Raw genomic sequence first — 22971 nt, forward strand, 5'->3', positions numbered from 1 at the left:
AGAAAACTATGATTGGACTGACAAAAAATGGCAAAGCATAGATAGTCTGATTTATTCCATAGTATTTGTGATCTACACAACAAAATTGAGTTTCTCTTCTAAAAAAAACTCCACTGTTAGATTAAATGATGTAGGACAAATGTGAACCAGTCAAGCATTCGAATGCTTCACATTTTTGATGTTAACTAACATAGCTGTAACTGTAGTTCCCAGCATGCTTTGCATGCGACTTAATTGAGAGAGTAAAATTGTTAAAATTACGTATTAAATTGAGGGGAGAGGGGGACTTTGACTTATCAGTTCTTCAGCTTGTTAATTGCTACTTAATTTGGTCACTTAAGCAATTTCATTCTATAATGAAGTTCTGTGAACAAATGAGTGAGCACGGATTCATGGTGCTGTTCAACCCTGTTCCTGGAGATCGACCTTCCTGCTGTGTTCAGCTCCAACCCTGATCAAACACACCTGAACCAGCTAATTAGGATCTGAAGGAGCACTTGATAATTACAGACAGGTGTGTTTGATCAGGGTTGGAGCTGAACACAGCAGGAAGGTCGATCTCCAGGAACAGGGTTGAGCACCCCAGGTATAGAGAGATAAGATGTCAGTAGGTTGAAACTGTAGGTTGATGTTTTCTAAACATCTGTTTGTGTGAGCAGCTCGATCAGCCTGACGTCAAAACTGACTCAATAAATCTGTTTGTTTGACAGGTGGAGGGTTCAGTTTTCTGGTGCTGTTTCAGATCTCTCTCTGATCCTCTGATTATTTGATCCAAATGTGAAATTGAGTCACATGAGTCACACATTGAGTTACATAAACGAATAAATAGAATTTCTTCTTTCTTTGAAGGCGTCTAGTGAATTCTAGGGAAGTGAAATTATGAGTCAAATGAAAATTCTCTCAATATAATGAGGCGCCAAACAGCTTCACCAAAATGAAATAAAACCAGAGACAGTCGTACGTCCTGCGTGATGTCTGTGACCCTGGACCACAAAACCAGTCCTAAGTCTCTGGGTTATATTTGTAGCAGTAACCAAAAATACATTGTACAGGTCAAAATTATAGATTTTTCTTTTAAGATCATGTTCCATGAAGATATTTTGTAAAATTCCTACTGTAAATATATCAAAACTTAATTTTTAATTAGTAATATCCAGTATTAAGAACTTCATTTGGACAACTTTAAAGGTGATTTTCTCAATATTTTGATTTTTTGCACCCTCAGATTTCAGATTTTCAAATAGTTGTATCTCGGCCAAATATTGTCCTATCATAACAAACCATACTTCAATGGAAAGCTTAAGATAAAAGCTGAAACAAAAAAAAAAAAAATTGTATGCATGTAAATTGTATAATATCCAAGGTACACATATTTGTCCTCTCCCAAATTTGTCTCAACCAAAACACAGTAATAATAATTTAATTAGAAGAATTATGATTTTGCTTACATCTATATTTTAAATATATATATTTTTGCTATCTTTCAGAAGTCAATTCATAGCAATTAAATTTTAACAATGTTTCAAATGTAATTTGTGAGATTTGTTGTATTTTGAATCCATTTTTCTTTGTATAAGGCAAATAGTTGATCATACTGATTTCAGAATTAAGGATTTATTAGTTTTAATATACATTAAACCAAACAATATCATAACATCTTTATAATTCAGTATATTTTATTTTTGAAAAAAAAAAAACATCTCGTTTCGCAAGTGACAGCACTTTTTCAGTTGTGACAGTAATGCTTTGGTAGCGACAACATCACATTACAGAATTTTAATCCACATACTAAAACATACTAGAATACAAAAAATTGCATAACTGTACTAAAATTCTGTTTCCCCCAAATATGAGGAACATGTAATACTTTTGTAATTACCAAACAATGCTGACATGTTTCAGTCGTGACAATTCTATGGGATAACACACAAAAAACAAAGATGTCACTACCAAACTCCACCAAATGTTTCAGTAGTGAGAATTTTAGATAGCACAGTTATAAACACAAATAAAAAGTAAATGCTTTGGAATGACTAAATGAAAAGAAAATGTGTGTAATCACAGAAAAAAGGTGTTCGATAGTGACATTGCTTAAAGTTACACACAGATTTTTCATGCTTTTGAACACATTTACCCTTAAAACGATGAGACCCATCTACTCACACTTTGTATCTATGAGAGAGGGGGACACGGGAATATTTTCTGATTATTAATCAATGTATGGGTGTAGTTAAAATCAGTCTCGGCCAACGGACTAGAACATACGGTTATAGGTAGTGACATTTCGGTAGTGACGTGAAAAATGCAGGACACATTTTTATAGTAATTTACAAAGAAAAAAAATAAAAAAAGAAAAAAACTATATATATATATATATATAAACTTTACTTTTTAAAATAATCAAAAAGATACTTTTAAAAACAACAATGGAAGAAAATTCTAAAATTATTTAAATCTCATTTTCATAAGTTGAAATTTAGGGGTTAGTGTTCAGGACAGCCTCCTTCCAACTGAAAGTACCCAATAAGTGATGATTTTATATATATTAATCTTACGAATATTTTAAAAATGATTGTGGGTTTCAATAGATAATGGAAGGATCTTAATAAACATATAATATTTTAATGCTTTTTAAATGTGTTTTTTTGGTTGTGGGACAGCAGTTTGCACCAGTTCTGTAGAATGGCCCATATATAGTGACAAATAATGTCCAATCTGTTTATGTTGTTCAGGTTTATTTGGAAAAATAAAGTGAAAGCTGTTCTATGGAGCTATAAGGAGTGTGAACACAATGCATTAGATTGTCAGTCAATTGACCAGGTTTCTTTAATTAAGAAACATATTTCTAGAAGTAATTTAGCCTGATTATGGATTCTCAGTCTGATTCATTTAATTGTCTTGTCATTTTATATGCAGCAACTTACCTGTCATATTCTGAACATGTACATAAACAAGCTTATGATTCCTGAAATAAACACAGTCTCATATGAGCTCTTTCAAGTCACTGTATTTGGAACAAACAGCACAAAATATCATTTTAATTGCTGATATTTTGAGCAAGGAGAGTTTCTTTAAAGACTTTAATAAGGTTGTTAAAAGTGTCACTTTCTCTCTTCACTCTTTTATTGTTTTATTGTTTTTTTATGTTTTATGGTGTCTATGTTGTTATGCAATACACACAGCACACCATCGTCCAGCCTAGAATGAATTATGTACCTTAACTTCATGCTTCGGGACAGAGTGGTGTGCGTAACACATTTGTGTTTGTCTTTTTGTCTATGTGAATGTCATTTGCACATGTTTGCTGTCTAATGTGATGATATTGAGATGTGAACAAATGTGCCACTGAACTAATGACATCAAAGCATCAATTCGATCAAAGCAGTGTTTGTTTTTAACGAGTCCTAATGTACATTAGATAAATGTTCAGATCTTCATATTTTGAACGAGTTCACGTTCTTCATGGTGATTCCTTCTCCATCCAGCTGCACTTTCTTCTGTTGTTTCTTCACACAGACCACACTGACCACCGTCACCATCAGCATGAACACAAACACGGCCACAGACGCCACCGCAGCCGTCAGCACGCTGCTCTGAGTCGAGCTCTTGAACTGACACCTGTCGCCGTAATGCCACCAGTCCTGTCCCACCACACACCTGCACACACACACACACACACACACGATTCAGCTCGTGATAGGAATCAAAGAAACACAGAAGACCATAAAAACAACACCTGATACTGAAGACTGAACACTAAACATGACATAAACACTAAACTCCTCCTCACTGATCTGCATCATACAATCACAAGGAACTCTAACAGGGTCTGAAGGTAAATATAAGACCAGTAAAAGAAACTTTAAGGCATATATAAAATAAAAGTCTTGTATTCTCAAACATTAAAGTGTTGCTGAAAAAAATGAAAAAATAACAATAAAATAAAATCCAAAAGCCAGTACAGTACTTTTTAAATAATTTTACAAAATAATAATAATAATAATAATAATAATGAAATCTCTGCTATCTCTGCTCTATACACTAAATGTGACCCTGGACCACAAAACCAAAAAATAAATAGAGATTTATACGTCATCTGAAAGCTGAATAAATAAGATTGTTAGGATAGGACAATATTTGGAAGAGATGCAACTATTTTAAGATCTATAATTTGAGGGTGCAAAAAATCAAAATATTGATTTAATCACCTTTAAAGTTGTTCAAATTAAGTTCTTAATAATACATATCACTAATCAAAAATTAAGTTTTGATATATATTTGGTATGAAATTTACAAAATATCTTTATGGAACATGATCTTTACTTAATTTCCTGATGATTTTTGGCATAAAAGAAAAATCAATAAATTTGACCCATACAATGTATTGTTGTCTATTGCTACAAATATACCTGTGCAACAGAAGACTGGTTTTGTGCTCCAGGGTCACAAATAAGGAAATAACTTTCATTACTGCAAAAAATGCAAATGTCTAAAGATCCTTAAATGTGACCCTGGACCACAAAACCAGTCTTATGTTGCACAGGTATATTTGTAGCAATAGCCAACAATACATTGTATGAGTCAAATTTATCGATTTTTCTTTTGTTGCAAAAAACAATGGGGTATTAAGTAAAGATCATGTTCCATGAAGATATTTTGTAAATTTCCTACCATACATATATCAAACTTAATTTTTGATTAGTAATATGCATTGCTAAGAACTTCATTTGAACAACTTTTAAGGTGATTTGCTCAATATTGCTTAAAGATTCCAGACCTTCAAATAGTCGTATCTCAGCCAAATATTGTCCTATCCTTACAAACCATACATCAATGGAAAGCTTATTTATATGTATAAATCTCAATTTAAAAAAAAAAAAAAAACTGTATACATTTACTGGAGATGCAGACAGATAAAAGATAAAAATAGGAAGTTTACTGTTTTCTGAGATCTTAAAATCTTTCTTAAATCCAGATACATTTACCTCTAGACACAAATATGAAACAAAGTCTTAAAAACTAAACAAAATGAAGTGAGATATGATTAAAACAAGAACAAATATCTGTCAGTGGATAGCTGAAATATCTAAATTATTTAATGGGTGGGTATTATATATCATTTGCACATATTTGTTTTTGTTTAATTCATAAACTCACTTAATGTTGGTCACTTTTTAAGATTTTGTTTCATATTAGTATCTAGAGGTAAATGTATCTGAATTTAAGGATGTTTATATATTTCTATTAGAAAACAAGACAAAAATACTGAGGGACATTAGTTTTTCCATTGTATATGCAGCATTTAACGACATGATTTTATGAATTTAAGACTTTCTGTTCTGATTTAAGACTTTGTTTTGGCCTCAATCTGAGTAAAACTAAATGGAGCCAGAAATGTTGCCTTGCCGACTAACTGAAATAAACGTTTTTGTCATTTATTTTATTTCAAGCAATGTGATTTTTAATTTTAAAGGTGTCAAATGAGCCCCAGTGTTTGGTGTGTGATGTCTGACCTGCACACGGCCTGTCCTGCGGCGTCCAGCACACACACGCCGTCATTCTCACAGTGTACGGACACACACGGGTCAGGAGGAGCAGCGCTGGAGGAGGTGCTGAAGGAGGTGCTGTTGTCAGGTGGAATGGTGGTTGTGGAGGGCAAGGGCTGTGAAACAACCAGATGAGAGATATCTACAGGAACACAAACAGATGAACAACAGAACATCAGAAACTAGTGGTGTCAGACAGTTCAGTGCTCGTGGAGTCTGACAGCCACTCACTGCAGTAGAGCAGCGTGAACATTTTGATAAACATCTACTATTGTGTTGCTTCAAAGCAATACATTCATTGAAATGAGGATCAGTAAAGGATGTTTTGTTTCATAAGTTAGTGTGAATAAACCATCAGTTAGTCAGTTAAAGTCAGTTAAAGTCAGTCATCTGTTGTGGACGGCCATGTTTCTCACCCTCCATCGTGAGGAGGAAGATGGCGTCTCCGCCCTTGATGAAGTCTCGGCTCAGCGCTCTGGCCTGAGTGAGGAAAACAGCCGTTCCAGCGCCAGGACCACGGAAATACTCCGTCCCGTCGCCTTCTGTTACCTTCACGCCTACTTTACGTGGATCGTCCCAGAAAAAATCGTCAGTTCCTAAAGAAAAAGCAAAACAAAAGATCAACAATTCCTCTGTTTCCAGGAATCAGACCCTGGTCACTCAGAAACACCTGAACATGTTAAAATCAAATGATAAAACTATCTGCACTACAAACCAGTATGTTTTATATACGCAGTGTTGGGGAGTAACTAGTTACATGTAACGGAATTACGTAATTTAATTACAAAATAAATGTAATTGTAATTAGTTACAGTTACTGAGAAAAAATATGTAATTAAATTAGTTACTTTTGAAAAATGCCAGTGATTACAAAGGGGGTTACATCTGAATTTTTTCACACACCCACTTACAGATTTAATCGACTCCTTTTAAATTGCATTGATTGCTCTAAAATGAGACACCAATGTTTCAGGAGTTTAGGACACAGAATAGGACACATGCTTATTCATTAACTGTTTTATTTCCTATTTGGGTTTATGCAAAAAAAACTTTATTTTTTAAGATTGTTTTTTCCAAGGCATTGTTAGATGCTAGTGCTTTCTGTCATAACTATGCAAACATTTTATTTCAAACCCAGTATCACAGCTATTAAACTATTTCTTGTTATGATGTTTTTTATGTTATGATCTTGTTGTGACATATAGCGCAACTGCGCTCACGGTGACCCGAGTTCGATTCCCGTCTCGAGGTCCTTTGCCAATCCCGCTCCCCGCTCTCCTCCCAGCTCTTTCCTGTCATCTCTCTACTGTCCTATCACAATAAAAGGCATAATTTAAAAAAATTTAAAAAAACTCTGAATTTGTGGTGTCTGTGCTTTAAATTAAATTATTACACAGCTCAGACTCTTTCAGGGCAACTTAAGTCAGTGCTATATGCTTGATATTTTTTTCTTGCTGGAAGCTTTGCGTTTGGTTAGCTAATCAAATATTAAAGCTTAATTCAATATTATGTGTACAATTTCTTAATTCTGTCATCCTGGTATCGTGGACTTGCTCTATTGTTGCTGCCATTTTTTGTACACTGTAATGGATTATAAGATAACTAACAAACTAGTGCTACTAATTAATTATTTATGTGGTGAAATGTTGTGTAAGAAAACTGGTATGACTGCACTGTATCCCTAAAATGTCTAGTTTGAACTTGCCGTTTGCTAGCAACTGATTTCTTCATGGAAGCTTTGCGTTCAAATATTTCAACTCAGATCAGTGTTTCCTGTCTAAGTATTTTGACGAAAATCTAAATAATCTATTAGCAGCTGTGTAATAAGTGAGATAATGTACATTCAGCCAGTTGTTATTGCAAAATAAAGATGTATGTTACTTATTATAATCTTAATTCAAGTGATAAAGGATTTTGAGAGTCTGACAGTAATCAGTGTTGAGTGCTGCTGTAAGGTTAACTCTGCCTGGTTTAAATGTTTCAAAATGATTAACAGTTGAAAAAATTAGAAATGTAGAAAAGTAATCAAAAAGTAATTAAAAGTAATAAGTTACATTACCTTTATAAAGTAATTGAAAAGTTACACTACTTATTACATTTTAAATCAAGTAACTTGTAATCTGTAACATATTACATTTCCAAAGCAACCTTCCCAACACTGTATATACGTCAATACATTAAAATAAAAAGAAGAAAAAAATGCCAGTTTGCAATATCAAGCAGCATAACAGACTGTTCTTGTACAGCTAAAATAACCGGAAGTGAATTTGAAGCCTCACACGTTCAGGCACAAATGCATCCACCACATCTACAGAAAAATAAATAAATCATAATATATTTGTATTGTTGGTTGGTTATGTTAATTTGTGGTTGTAAATGTTATAATCCATCCACAAAAAATGTTTGAAATTATGCAAATTTGACATAAAGCAAAACTGGGATGCTGAAAACACTGGATGATGAGCACAATCCTGCACTTCACTTTCAACACAGTGCAAGAGATTATAGAATATTTACTCAAATCATTCGTTTCAAATATCACAATTTCGACTTTGCCAAATGGTTTGCCAGAGCAATGACGCAAAACACAACCTTAGAGATACAGTTGAGGTCAAAAGTTTACACCCCCCTTTCAGAATCTGCAAAATGTTCATTATTTTACCAAAATAGGAGGGATCATACAAAATGTGTGTTATTGTTTATTTAGTACTGATCTGAATAAGATATTTCAAATAAAATATGTTTACATACAGTCCACAAGAGAGAAAAATATATATATATAAATGACCCTGTTCAAATGTTGTGTATTTGAACCCTTTCCAGCAATGACTGTATGATTTTGAGATCCATCTTTTCACACTGATGACAACTGAGAGACTCATATGCAACTATTACAGAAGGTTCAAACACTCACTGATGATCCAGAAGGAAAAACATGCATTAAAAGCCGGGGGGTGAAAACATTTGAACAGAATAGTACTTGCCCTTCAGAAGCTACAGAAGAGATAAAATAAGTTAAATTGACCCTGATCTTCAAATTCAAAAAGTTTTCACCCCCGGCTCTTAATGCATGTTTTTTCCTTCTGGAGCATCAGTGAGTGTTTGAACCTTCTGTAATAGTGGCATATGAGTCCCTCAGTTGTCATCAGTGTGAAAAGATGGATCTCAAAATCATACAGTCATTGTTGCAATGGGTTCAAATACACAAAAATGCTGGAAAACCAAAAAAATATTTTTCTGAAGAACAGCAGCAGTTTAACTGTTCAGGACAAACAAGGGACTCATGAACAACTATCACTAAACAAACAAACACTTCTGTGGATCATTCAGAAACAACACAGTATTAAGAATCAAGTGTATGTAAACTTTTGAACAGGTGATTTTTATAAATCCAACTATTATTTTCTCTTGTGGACTATATGTAAACATATTTTGTGTGAAATATCTTATTCAGGTCAGAACTAAATAAACAAACACATGCATTTTGTATGATTCCTCTTATTTTGGTAAAATAATTCACATTTTGCAGATTCCGAAAGGTGGATGTAAACTTTTGACCTCAATTGTATATTTTTGGCTCATTATGAAGGTGTGGAAGCCGAAAAAGTCAATGTAATTAATAGGAAAAACTGATTTCCTTTTACTAAGGGTAAATAATTTGCATGTAAACATTTCAGAAACCCAACAGGATAAGATGGGAATCATGATCCTCACCTTCCACAGTCATGGTGGGGTCGGTGGTGACGCTCCTCTGGTTGTTCATGCGTTTGCGAATGTCTGCGTTCTGGTCCATCAGCATCATGGTCATCTGTTTCCAGCGTGCGGGCCAGACCAGACCGTCATCCACTGCACCGGCTCCTGATGTCAGGTGAGCATACGCTCCCAGCTCTCCCGGGTATCCGGCTTTTCCGCCGGGATACAGGCCCATCTGGAAGCTGTAGCCGTCTTTCGACGTGAAGCGCGGGCTGTATATGGCGACGTCCATCGGCGTGTTCTCCAGGACGCTCTTGAAGTCCTTGATCCTCCACACGTGTTCAGGACAGCTGGTCTCTGAGAGGTTGATGTCGTCTAGCGAGAGTCCGCCGGCGCTCCCGCTCCCTTTGATTCCCTCGAAAACCACTCGAAACTTTCTGGAGACATTCAGACTGATGTGATGGAGCTGCCACTGGTCACCAGGAGGTGCTTTCAGATTAAAAAGAGTGCTTGTTAACATATGATATATGCAAAGAATCTATCTTTGACAGTAGATTTTAAAGAAAGTCTAAATACTGATGGAGACCCGACCCTTAAACACTCTCTAGTACCTTCAACCTGCTGAATGAGCCGCAGGGTCCCGTTGGGGTTTGCGGTGTCGTATTCTCGTGTCCAGATCCTCAGCTGATCGTTAATGTGGCCGCTGTTATAGAGGAAGAACTGCAGACACTGAAATCCACGTTTGGGGTAAAGAACCCTGCTCTCCAGCAGAGCCCTGTTCCCCTCCGGCCCGCTCGCAGTGCTGAAGTGCATGAAGTAACCCTTTCCTAAAAACAGCATGGATATCAGCGGAAAATCACCATAGTTTTTGTGCGGCATGTGAATATGTGTTATGCTTAAAGGAGAAGTCCACTTCCAGAACAAAGATTGACAGATAATGTACTCGCCCCCTTGTCATCCAAGATGTTCGTGTCTTTCTTTCTTCAGTCGTAAAGAAATTCTGTTTTTTGAGTTAAACATTTCAGGATTTTTCTCCATATAATGGACTGATATGGTGCCCCGAACGATCCCAAATGTGGTTGTAAACGATCCCAGCCGAGGAAGAAGGGTCTTATCTAGCGAAACGATTGGTTATTTTCAGAAAAATAATACAATTTATATACTTTTTAATGTCAATGCTCGTCTTGTCTTACTCTGCCTGAACTGTTTTTGTTCCTGTTCATGTCAGTTAGGGTATGTCGAAAAACTCCAATCGTTTTTTCAAAAATCATTTTAAAATCATCCTACCCCTGGTGAAAAAAACAGCATATGCTGGTAGGTAGGTTTTGATGCTGGTTTAAGCTGGTCCTTTGCTGGTTCATGGACCAGCTTAAACCAGCATCAAAACATACCTACCAGCATATGCTGGTTTTTTCACCAGGGACATCACAGTGTTTGCAAAGTGAACATGCAAAGAAGATCAAACACCCTTAACAAAAAAGGTAAAACAGTGATAAAGGACGATTCTGAAGTTGAGGGAGAACATGAGATGGGAGTTTTTGACTGTCATGAACCAGAACAAAAACAGTTCAGGCAGAGCAAGACAAGACGAGCGTTTGATATTAAAAAGTATATAAATTGTATTATTTTTATGAAAATAACTGATCATTTCTCTAGATAAGACCCTTCTTCCTCATCTGGGATCGTTTACAACCACATTTGTGATCGTTTGAAGCTGCTTTTAAACTACATTTTGGAAGTTCAAAATCGGGGCACCATATCAGTCCATTATATGGAGAAAAATCCTGAAACGCTTTCCTCAAAAACCATAATTTCTTTACGACTGAAGAAAGAAAGACATGAACATCTTGGATGACAAGGGGGTGAGTACATTATCTGTAAATGTTTGTTCTGGAAGTGAACTTCTCCTTTAATCTCATATCAATAATGCCACAATAATGTTTTGAGTGACATGACTGTGAGTTATTTATGACAGGAACTTCACTTACCGTCGCAGCGTCCCATGTTGGTGTAGTCGGTGTCTGGTCCGCCTGCGGCTCTGGAAACACGCTGCCAGTTCGCGTTAGCGTCATTTTCACGGCTCTGGATCATTCCACAGATGTTCTCCAACTCGAAATCACAGGAGTCCAGAAATGTGGAGGAGCTGGCTGTGAAATAACCACACTTTGAATTACATTTCCATGTTCTTAAGTGTGATATGTTTGTTACACTTGATCATTGTTGACTCATTATCATTAAGAAAGTCCCTCCCACTACATTAGAATCCAATCAGATTGCAAGATCTGTATCAATAGCCAGCCCTAAGCAAGAGGAACATCAGGTTCATGACTGTGACATGAACTAAATATTGTGTTTTATGTGGTAAAGAGCGTTACAGCAGTTGTAGAGTCTGTTGAGTTTGAGCAGGTCGCTGTCGCTGAACTCCATGCGCTGACCGATGACGTCGCTGAAGGCCGGGATCTTGGTGACGATGGTGGGCTCAGCGCCGCTCTGGAAGGCTTTCTTGCTGTAATGCATCATGGATCTGTAGTCGTAGGGAACGTTCAGTGTGCTTGATGTGCTGTCGTTGTATTTGTTGAAGTTATGCTCCTTGCCTATGAAATGAATGAGAAAATGTCATGAAAACATCACAATAATCAGAAGTAATCCACACCACTCCAGTCCATCAGTTCACATCTTAAGAAGACAAAAGCTGAACATAAAAAAAAAAAAAAAAAAAAAATCCATCATTAAGTCCATAATCCAAAATAACACTTCCTCCAGTGAAAAAGTCTCTCATCAAAATCCAGCCACATATTTGTTTAGAGCTGTTTTGATCTGTGCAGATTTCTCTCCTGATTCAGACCAGACCACTTTTTCACTGGAGGAAGTATACTTTAGTGGACATGTATTTTAGTTAAAAACATCTTAATGATGGGTTTGTTTCAGCTTTTGTCTTCTCAAGATGTGAACTGATGGACTGGAGTGGTGTGGATTACTTGTGGATTATTGTGATGTTTTTATCAGATATTTGGACTCTCATTCTGACGGCACCCATTCACTGCAGAGGATCCATTGGTGAGAATGTGATGGAATGACACATTTCTTTAGGGTAATATCATGGCACAATGTGCAAGTGTGTGAACTGTGAAAACATCCAAATGTAATGTAAGCTAGAAGACATTAATGAAATCAAATCCAGACGCTGTGCAGTTTCCAGAGTCTTTATTCATGTACAGGACATTAGAAAGTACCTTCAGTAATGCGGTCCCAGATGATGGAGACATAATCATCACGGTCAGAGCGCGACTGCTCGTGCCAGAAGCCTAACACGTGGAGGAACTCATGCTCGATGGTCGCGATACGATCACATCCACTGCCAATGGACAGCCGCTGTTTGCCGACACGCCGATTCCCCACTGATGAAAAGCAGCTATTCACACACAAACAGAGGTTGCGTTCTTTTACAGTTCTCAGTTGTCATGCTTATAAATGGTCATGAAATATATTAACATACATGATTGCATCAAATCCACTTTATTGCCAAACCAAACTGTACATAAACATGTATGTATGAGCTCACCCGTTGCCTTTAAATACGGAGATGTAGTTTTCTTCTCCACTCCATGGTTTGTAGTCGATGCATGACTTCAGTCGATACTGTTCAAAGGCCTTCAGGATTACACCTTTTGCATTGATATCTGTCCTTTGAGAAATTGGTATATTAGGGGTTAATTACTCTAGCATAGCCTTTGACTGATGGCATAAGGTCTAAAATTACAAAAATTGTAGACATTTTCAAATATATTCAAACAGTATAATCGTAATTGTAATCAACAATATTACAATTATGTTTTTACTGCATTTTTGATCAAATTCAGCCTTAGTGAACATGACTTCTTTAAAACATGTTTTAAAGATCTTACAGACACCGAACTTTTGAGCTGTGTGTATAAACATAAGCCAGTGTAAGTTTCTGACTGAAGATGCTCACCCAAATCATCCTCAAGGTAATAAGGAATCACTTTTGGCCATCTGTATTCATCACCAATTATAGAATTTCTCCCCGATTTCTGCCACAGAAACATGTTGTTGTTAAATTCTGTCACACACATCAGTTGTGCTCAAAATATCAACGAAATATCATCTCTTACTTCATCATACACAATATCTCCCTCAAAAAGATCAAGACCTGCATCTGAAAACATGAAGACAGAAGGACATGGTAAAATGGTAAAAAAGAAGGACCATCATATGATCCACATCAAACACATATGGTGTGATGACCTCTCACCTTCATTGATATCAAACAGATCCTCTTTACCGCCATCAACATTATATTCTGCAAAATCAGCACTAATGCAGTCAGTCGCAGCTTTTACACATTTACACTTCATTTTTGTACAGTATAAAAATATCTGTAGCAAAGAAGAAAGAGAGAGAGAGAGAGAGCACCCTTACCGGTCACTCGTTGTGTTGCCTGACAAAATATGATGAGAGATTGTCAAACAAGACCTTTCAGTTTACAATCACCACTTCCTATTATTAATAGCTGAATTACAACTAAAACAGAACAACTAAAATACAGATGAGTTACTGAACTACAAAATAAATAATAAATAAATAAATAAATAAAAAAAAAAATTTGCTGTACTGTCGCACAAAAACTGAAACATCCATTACAACTTGGTAAAAGAGTCACTTACCTCACAGCCGAAGAGATATGAGAAATGCATAAGAAAGAGAAGCGTGTGTGCCGTGGCCCCGGGCCCCATGCTTGATCTATAGAGCACAAAACACCTGACAGAAGAGGATTCATCTGAAATCACTTCAACAACGCTGTAAAAGATGCATAAAATGATCAAAAGTGCAAAGCTGGCGTGATGGAGCTGATAGGAGTGACAGCAGATCAATGATTGACAGAGCAGTAAACGCCACGAGCTCATCACATCGACTCTCACCGGTTCAAAATCAAGTACAATAATACAGTTATTATCGTTATGAGCAAAAACATAAAAACAATGAGCTTTTAATGGAGAAAAATGTATCAGAAACAACATGAGTGAACAAGCAACAAAGAGGTAACAATTACCGGCTAGAAAATAAGAATTTGTGTTTTCTTATCAGGAATAAATCTTAGACCAAAATTCGGCAGAGAACTGACACATACGAAAAATTCCCATATGCTAATTAACATTTATAGTACTACAAAACATAACAACACAGATAAGTACATAAATCTGTTAGGCTTTTTAGTGTGTGAGTTTGGTAGAAGCTTGTACCTTTTTTTTTTTTTTACCAGTCTACAGTGATGGTATATTTGCTCACAAATTGTAGTTGTTTACTGATTACAAATAACATGACGAAAATTGTAGTTAGTAGTGTAATCTGTTGGATTACACATAATAGGTAATGTACTCTGATTACTTTTAATTACTTTTGACTCATAAGAAAATATGTTCCATTCTTTGTTATCAACAAAGTACATATGAAGTGTGTTAAACACATTACACATGCCAGGTTTTCCCAACCTTTGTGCGAAATAGTGAGAAATTGTGTGGCCTCTCTATTTTCTGTGTAATTACAGAATTTTCAGAAATTAAACAAACAAAAAAAAAGGAATCTGATGAAGTAATCCAGATTACAGGTAATCAGTTACTACACTGTAAAAAACAAAAAAAAAAAAACAATTTATTGAGCTTAAATTTGTTACCCTGATGCCTTAACATTTTAAGTTAACTCAAATATGTTTAGTCAACTTGAAATGTTAAGTTGTACTAAGTGACAACTTAGATATTCGTGTTTGTTAAACATAAAAGCTGAGTAAGTAACCCAGCTGCCTTAAAATTTTAAGTTGAATCAACTCAAATATCTAAGTTGTCACCTGGTACAACTTAACATTTCAAGTTCGATAAACTTCTTAACTCGCTTTATTGTAGAGAGTTGAAATGACTCATAGTTTTGCGTTGATTTAACTTCAAATGTTAAGGCAGCTGCAGAACTAAAGTTTTTAAGTTAAAACTGGTGAACAGTGTTTTAAGAGGACATAGCGCTTTCAGGAGAAACTTATTACCATGAACACCCTACAGAAAAAGGCAAACATCACTTGAGCTGGAGTAACAAAGTTCTTATGTTCAGCTGTTCAGATAAAATTGTTAAAAACTAAGGGCAAAGAGATGGGGCCAGATTCGACTATACACCGCAGAAGATGACACCTGACACTTACTCTAACCATTGCACAATAAGATAAGATAGAGAGAAAGATCACATCAAACTGACACCTATGTGTGTATATCTGTGTTTGTGTGTGTGACACTGAAGACGGGAGTAATTGCGTAATAATTTAAAATGTTAAAATATAATAGAAAATTTATATTTCAAATTGTAATATTTCACCGTATTAATGTTTTTATTGTATTTTTGATCAAATAAACACAGACTTCCTGAGCAGAGGACACTTATATAATATATATATATATAATATATAAACAGTGTGAAAAGAACAACACATCGCAGCTCTTCAGAAGTGTGCTGTAAAACACTTTATAATCAGAGAGGACTGTAAAGATAAAAAGACTCATCCTTAAGATAACAGGACTGAACTAGTGCTTATAATGACACAGAGACTCAGATGAGAAATGAGTCCAGTCTTACTGCACCACAGAGACTCTGACCAAACCTTCATGCCAGACGTAATAATATGTGAAATAATTAGGGATAAATGAAACTTTAAGACAAAATGTACAACTTGAAACTTAAACTTACAAAACACCAAAGAGAACTATACAACCTACTCGATTCAGCCAAGAAACATATAATCACAAATGTTACAAGTGACTGAAGATTGCCTTAACAAAAATTAAAAGGGAAAAAAAATAAATGAATAAAAAAAATCACCCAGATGAACTTGACCTCACTTCTTATGGATCAAGCATGGTGCAACTGTAATCATACATTTAATAGCAAATAGTAAATCTGAAATGTAAAAATAAACAATCTACTGTAAGTTTTTGTAATGCTGCAGCTTTCAAGGTTCAAGGTTTAATTCAGTTCCCAAAAAAAAGAAAAAAAAAAAGAAAAAACAAATACACAATTGTTCAACAACACTGGAATTAGAGTCAAATCTCTCACTGAATAGCTGCAAGCCATCTTGAATGACAACAGCTGCTTTTCTCGTCTTTTTTTGATAAAACTTCAATTGACTGATATTGGAACAGAATGATATCGAATAATTCAGTTTTTCTGCCAAGCATTTTAACTCATTTACTACAGTGTATTATTGTTAGATTTAACTATAGGAAATGATCACTTAGCAGATGATTCAAGTACGCACATATTTCCCAATCAAACTGAACCCTTATTGTTGTTTTTTACTTTAATTTACATTTATTTCATGTTAATTTAAAAGATTTTCTACTAAATTTATATATTAGATATTCTAATTCTGTTTACATTCAGCAGGTTGAGATTTCAGACCTTTTGTTGTGTCAATAAATCAAATGATCAACAATTAGTACAGAACTGAGCTACATTTACATTTGTTTTGATTCAAGCTGAGGTAAACCTGTTCTGAGCCCATTAAATAAGTCACATGCAGCAGAAGACTGTTATAGCTTTTTTATTCCTGTAAATGTCCTGTTTCCACACTGTACAGTATATGTGAGTGTGTGATGATCAGATACAGTACGAGACAGGCTCTCCTGATCAAACACTGACCCGTCACCAACACCAGCACTTTCTGCAAGGCCAAAAACACTGTTAGAAAACCAGAACCACCAAAATAACAGATGTGCTCCAGCAGACTGTAAGATTTCCTGATTGATTCAGCGGAGTCAGTTCTCCACACGCCACTGTTCAACAGCCGAGACAAACCAGAGGAAACAGAACGAGAGAAACAACAGACTGATGCTGATAGAGCTGCACGATCACAGAGAAACGGAGAATCACAATGCTTTTGTTTAAAACAGAAATCATGATTCTCCCACGATTCTGAATAGACAAGCTAAATGACATTTACTAGAAGTTCTGACAAAATGTTGATTTGTACAGACTGTTTTAAAAAAATATCCAATTGATTTGAATTTTTTTTTTTTTATAGTTTTGAAGGAATGATTCAATGACTCACTTGACATAAAGACATCACTTGCTTCATTACTGGATGAATCAGCGATTTTGAACAAATTGTTTCAATGATTGATTCATTGACTCACTCAAAGATTTCACTTGTTTCAGTACTGGATGAATCAGTGTTTTTGAACAAATCTCCAGTGAATGATTCAATGACTCATGCAAAAGAAGTCACTTGTTTCACTGCTAAATGAATCAACATTTCTGAACAAATTAAATGAGTGATTCAGTGACTCACTCACAAAGAAATCACGTGTTTCATTACTGAATAAATCAGTGTTTTTGAACAAATTGTTTCAATGAATGATTCAGTGATTCAATCAAAGATTTACTTGTTTCATTACTGGATGAATCAGTATTTTTGAACAAATCTCAAGTGAATGATTCAATGACTCATGCAAAAAGAAGTCACTTGTTTCATTACTGAATGAATCAACATTTCTGAACAAATGGAATGAGTGATTCAGTGACTCACTCACGATGAAATTACATGTTTCATTACTGAACAAATCAGCGTTTTTGAACAAACTGTTTCAACGAATGATTCAATGAATCATTCAAAGACTTCACTTGCTACATTATTAGATGAATCATGAGTTTGGAACAAATCTCTTGAATGAATGATTCAATGACTTATCCATAAAGATGTCACTTTTTGATTCATTACAAGATGAATCAGCATTTTTCAACAAATCTCAAGTGAAAGATTTAACGCCTCACTCATAAAGTAGTCACTTGATTCATTAGTGAATAAATCAAGAGTTCTGAACAAATCAAATTAATGTCACAATGATTCTGAAATTTTGAACAAATCTTTTAAATGAATCAATCAATGACTCAAAAATGTAATTTGTTTCATTATGTGATGAATCTCTGTTTTTGAACAAATCTCTTGAGTGAATGATTCAATGAAAAACATTTTTCACTTGTCACCACTTGTTGGAGTAACAATGTAATCACATCAAGAGGTGATTTACTCTATTTTGATCACTACTGTAGACATCTGAACTTTACATCTGAACTATAAATGTTTAACCCAGTAACTGTGTAATAATTTGAATGTTTGCAGAACAAAAATAACAGTGGTTGAAAAGAAGTGGTTTGAAGTTGTTTCATCTCTATACTTGACAACTACTTGAATGATCGCTGTGATTGTGCTTGTCAAAGGGTTTAACACACACAGGCGATCGTTGTCATTTAGGAATAAGGTTGAATCAAGATCTTTTAACAATTAATCGTGCAGCTCTAAGTGCGCATTTCTACTTTGCATCCCAGATGAAAAGACTTCTCTCAAACGTGTGGCAAGGAATACACCGATTTCCCTCGAATCTGTTTTGTCAAACAAGTCCAAACTGTATATAGTCTATGAAAAGCTCATTCAGCAGAACGTCTCAGTGTTCACACTGGAAGTGCAGCTGAACTGTGCTCGGTGTGTGGCAGCATGGGACAGGGCTTTTTAATGTGATTCTGCAGATCGCTGGACTGTGTGAATCTCCTGCCGCAGGCGGCGCAGTGGTACGGTCTCTCTCCGGTGTGGACGCGCTCGTGTCTCTTGAGCGCTCCGGAGTGAGTGAACCCCTTCCCGCAGTACGAGCACTTGTAGGGCTTCTCTCCGGTGTGGATCTTCTGGTGCTGTTTCAGAGCGCTGGATCTGGTGAAGGTGTCTCCGCACTCGAAGCATATGTGCGCTCTCTCGCCCGTGTGTATTTTCTGATGATCGTTAAAACAGCCCAAGCGCAGGAAGCCCTTCCCGCACACGGCGCACACGTACGGCTTCTCGTTGGTGTGGATTTTCAGGTGGGCCTTCAGGTTCGAGGCCAAAATGAAGTTTTTCCCGCACTGTTCGCATTTGAAAGCCCGTTCGCCCGAGTGCGAGCGCTGGTGATCTTTGAGGTTGGTGGCGCATTTGAAGCTCTTCCCGCACTGATTGCAGCCGTACGGACGTTCGCCGGTGTGAATCCGTATGTGGCGTTTTAAGTGTCCTTTACACGTGAAGCTCTTCTGACAGTGAGGGCAGCTGAAGGGCTTCACTCCAGAGTGGATCTTGACGTGTTCGTTGAAGTGTCCTTTATGTGTGAAACTCTTCCCGCACTCGGGACACACGAATGAATTACTGGCTTCTTGAGAGACTTTCTTTTTCGTTTCTGAGTGACTGAAGGATTTTTCTCCAGCTTCCTGATGTTCTTCCTCCACGTCGTTCACTCGACTTCCATCTTTCTCTTGCATCAGCTCTAAAACGAACAGAGCATATGGGAAAAATCAATTCACAAAAGTGAAACCAAATAATGCAACAGCTGTTATACAAATGCTGTATATACAAAATGATGATCATCGCTGTATCTGTCCTCATATTATTTAACAATGTTGTTTTAGCAGGGGAGAACTGTACCAAACGCTAAGGGGAAACTGTTTAAACATGATAACCTGTAGAGGTTATGGCAGTACCAATAGTAAGTATTGTGTATGGATATAAAGGATTTATACAACAAAAATTCATTTTGAGGTAGAAAAAGACATCTGACTTCTGTGTTTCATTTTGAAATCTCATAAATAGATGATAAATGACAAAATATGTATGTGAATCATCCAGATATCTTTTTTTAAGTAATTTACTTAGAACTTATCAAACAAATAGTTTAGTGTATAGATATACATTTTCTGTGATTTTTAATTGTTAACCTGCATAATCCATTCTAAATCTAATTTTTGTCACAATTTGGGTCTGTCTGGACCCAAAGAATCGTTATTTTATAATTATTTCATAATTTAATATTTTCCAAGAAAACCATATTATATATGATCAATAACTTTACATCATTTACAATTATTATTTATTTATATCTTATCATTTCAACATTGACAACATATTACAACATAATAAATAAGATAATAAGAATATATGTGACCATGGACCACAAAACCAGTTATAAGGGTCAATTTTTCAAAATTGAGATTTATACATCATCTGAAAGCTGAATAAATAAGCTTTTCATTGACGTATGTTGTTTGTTAGGATAGGACAATATTTGGCTGAGATATAACTATTTCAATATATGGAATCTGAGAATCTGAAAAAAAAATCAAAATATTGAGAAAATCACCTTTAAAGTTGACCAATGAAGTTCTTAAAAATGCATTTTACTAATCAAAACTTCAGTTTTGATATATTTATAGTTTAATTTTACTATATCTATATCTAATGGAACATGATCTTTACTTAATTTCCTAATGATTTTTGGCATAAAAGAAAAATCAATAATTTTGACCCATATAGTGTATTTTTGGCTATTGCTACACACATACTCTGAGAATCATCAGTATTAACTCCATTGGAATTAACGGAATTTAATTAAATTCCTATGACTTTATGACGCATAATTGCTCAAAAATTATAAAAACAAATATTACTCAGAAAAGTTTTCAGTAAAGATAAATTCATAGTATTACTTGCATACACTTTCACTTTCAGATGAAAAAAGTGATCAGTTTTTCATGCTGTAATGGTTCATCAAAAGTTGGACAAATTCATGTCCATCAACAAAATTCAGTACCAAAAATGGGTGAGATTTGAGGAAAAGACTAAATATATTTTATGAAAAGTATTTCTGACACCTAATGGATCTCCGTACACACCCAGGTCCAAAACAACCCAAACACAAAGTGTGTAACTTTTTTAGGTGGTTCTATCTCTTAAAAAATAACCATAAAAAATCTGAAATTGTATTTTGAGTGTTTTGAAGCATTTGCAAATTTTCAATCCTTGCTAAAAACTTTTTTTTTCAAATGCATCTCACCCTGGTCAAAACAAATCAGAATGTGTTATAAGGATTCAATATTTTATTTAGTTTTAGTTCAATATTTTAGTTCAGCAGTTTAAATAAAACAGAATTCTTCCCGTTAGTTTACTGTTTTGAATTAAAATGATTCAGTGAGATGAGGGTGTACATGATCAAAAACAGTTCTGAACGAGTGCATTTCACATGCACACAAACTTAGATTGATGTCCTCGTTTTAAATTAAAGTTAAAACTAATGTCCAGTGTTGGCGGCAACGCATTACAAGTTATGTAATCACATTACTTTTTTCAAGTAACGCATTACTTTTTAATTTGCAAGAAAATATCTGAGTTACTTTTTCAAATAAGTAACACCAGTTACTTTGTTCTGCCATTGATTGACTGACAGCTCTCCTGTATTCAGTGTTCATCAACATGAAATGCAAACTCAGATATGACGCAAACCTGCAATAATTAAATATGTTAAATAACACAATTATCCTTTATGTATTTAATCCCGTTTTATTAACCAGTGTCTTTGCTGCTGATCTTTGATGATCCAGTTGAAGCTTCTTCTCCTGTGTTTTACTGTACAGCTGTGAATTTACCTTTCCTTCATCATGACGCTTATTCATTTCACTTTTTGGTGTGAAAGGGCTTTCACATTTGCTAAAAATATAACTTTTTATATTGAAAAAACAAGCAAGCCCTGTCCAGATTTAAAAAGTAACGTGAAAGTAACGCAAAAGTATCATAATGCATTACTTTCCATAAAAAGTAACTAAGTGACATAATTAGTTACTTTTTCAGCGAGTAATGCAACATTGTAATGCATTACTTTTAAAAGTAACTTTCTCCAACACTGCTAATGTCAGCTGGGTCTGTTCTAACAACAGGACAGGACTTTAAAACGACGTCAGTTCGGATCAGCAGGGAAACATCAGAACAGAGTCTGAGACAGAGACAAACACACTGCTTGTAGACAGTGAACAGGAAGTTTGTGTCACTCTCTAGTCTTCACTGCTAGTATGGTTTCCTAAACCAACTCTGGATGAACTTGAAATGATGTTAATAATCGTTGGCAGTCATTCATGAAGATTCAGGATGATCACAAACCTCTGTGCTCCTCAGTTTCTTCCTCTTTCTCTCTGTGTGTTTCTGCATCACTCCTGTCTTCACTCTCCTCTTTAACAAACTCCATCTTCACATTAATGTCGTGCAGATCTCAGATCCTACAGCTGGAGTTTCTCCTGCTTGTTTGGAAACAAGACTTTGCCACGTTTACGGAGATGGAAACATTCGAGCCATTTATTGGCGTGAATCCCAGTCACATCTGCTGCTCCCTCAAATTACCTGCAGCGCTTCTACAGTTTCTAGAGTTTGTGGCAATTCGGTACTTTTACACCATCACACTGTAAAACAAATGTAGTTAACATGAGGCTCTCTGACACCTTACAGTCCGAATCGGAGAAGCAAATTCTTCCTCTGATGCTCAAAATCGAAACACGTTTCTTCTTCTTTTTATTTTTCAGGGTTTGCAAATCAACATTAGTGCATTCCGCCACCTACTGGATGCAGTGAGAAGAAAGAAAACACATTATATAATTAATTAACGTATTTGCTTGTGCTCTGAATAACACTGGTAAATCAACATATAAGCATAGGCCTTTAAAAGTTTAAATATATGTCAGCAGATGCCCTCTGACGCACATTTTGCATGTGTTCATAAAGACTTTTATTTTGTTTCGCCGAGCGCTGTGATGGGCGTGGCGTGTGACGTCATGCGGGCTGCGGCTGCTGAGGAGAGGTTTGTGTTTACGTTATAAGGTGTATAAATAGTTACAAAACCGT

The 22971-nt window shown here is 35.6% G+C and overlaps 2 protein-coding genes across 2 annotated transcripts; both read right to left on the reverse strand.

Annotated features, from left to right (window-relative positions):
- Nucleotides 1-1708: 1708 nt before the first annotated feature.
- On the reverse strand, nucleotides 1709-14060 carry mep1bb (meprin A subunit beta b). The gene is made up of 14 exons (XM_051122867.1): nucleotides 13925-14060; nucleotides 13680-13698; nucleotides 13513-13560; nucleotides 13373-13416; nucleotides 13213-13291; nucleotides 12802-12919; nucleotides 12473-12651; nucleotides 11615-11833; nucleotides 11228-11386; nucleotides 9851-10066; nucleotides 9261-9728; nucleotides 5963-6142; nucleotides 5514-5688; nucleotides 1709-3657 (listed from the first exon to the last, which is right to left on the reverse strand). Exons 1-14 carry the CDS (start codon nucleotides 13991-13993, stop codon nucleotides 3435-3437), a joined length of 2196 nt encoding a protein of 731 aa, XP_050978824.1. The 5' UTR covers nucleotides 13994-14060; the 3' UTR covers nucleotides 1709-3434.
- Nucleotides 14061-18514: 4454 nt separating this feature from the next.
- On the reverse strand, nucleotides 18515-22645 carry LOC127173604 (gastrula zinc finger protein XlCGF7.1-like). Its single transcript, XM_051123533.1, has 2 exons — nucleotides 22237-22645; nucleotides 18515-19576 (listed from the first exon to the last, which is right to left on the reverse strand). The coding sequence occupies exons 1-2, from the start codon at nucleotides 22319-22321 to the stop codon at nucleotides 18744-18746; spliced, it is 918 nt and encodes a 305-aa protein (XP_050979490.1). The 5' UTR covers nucleotides 22322-22645; the 3' UTR covers nucleotides 18515-18743.
- Nucleotides 22646-22971: the final 326 nt, after the last annotated feature.

This window comes from Labeo rohita, chromosome 2 (genome assembly GCF_022985175.1).
Source record: "Labeo rohita strain BAU-BD-2019 chromosome 2, IGBB_LRoh.1.0, whole genome shotgun sequence".
In the NCBI taxonomy this organism is placed as follows: Eukaryota; Metazoa; Chordata; class Actinopteri; order Cypriniformes; family Cyprinidae; genus Labeo; species Labeo rohita.

Bases quoted from the DNA above. Each gene is read 5' to 3' on its own strand.
- mep1bb (XM_051122867.1), bottom strand. From the start codon at position 13,993: ATGGGGCCCGGGGCCACGGCACACACGCTTCTCTTTCTTATGCATTTC. The intron at 12,920-13,212 runs GTGAGCATCTTC...CTCAAAGGACAG, and splicing joins TTACCTTGAGGATGATTTGG to ATATCAATGCAAAAGGTGTA. The intron at 5,689-5,962 runs GTGAGAAACATG...GTGTTCCTGTAG, and splicing joins CTTCCTCCTCACGATGGAGG to ATATCTCTCATCTGGTTGTT.
- LOC127173604 (XM_051123533.1), bottom strand. From the start codon at position 22,321: ATGGAGTTTGTTAAAGAGGAGAGTGAAGACAGGAGTGATGCAGAAACA. The intron at 19,577-22,236 runs GTTTGTGATCAT...TGTTCGTTTTAG, and splicing joins AGAAACTGAGGAGCACAGAG to AGCTGATGCAAGAGAAAGAT.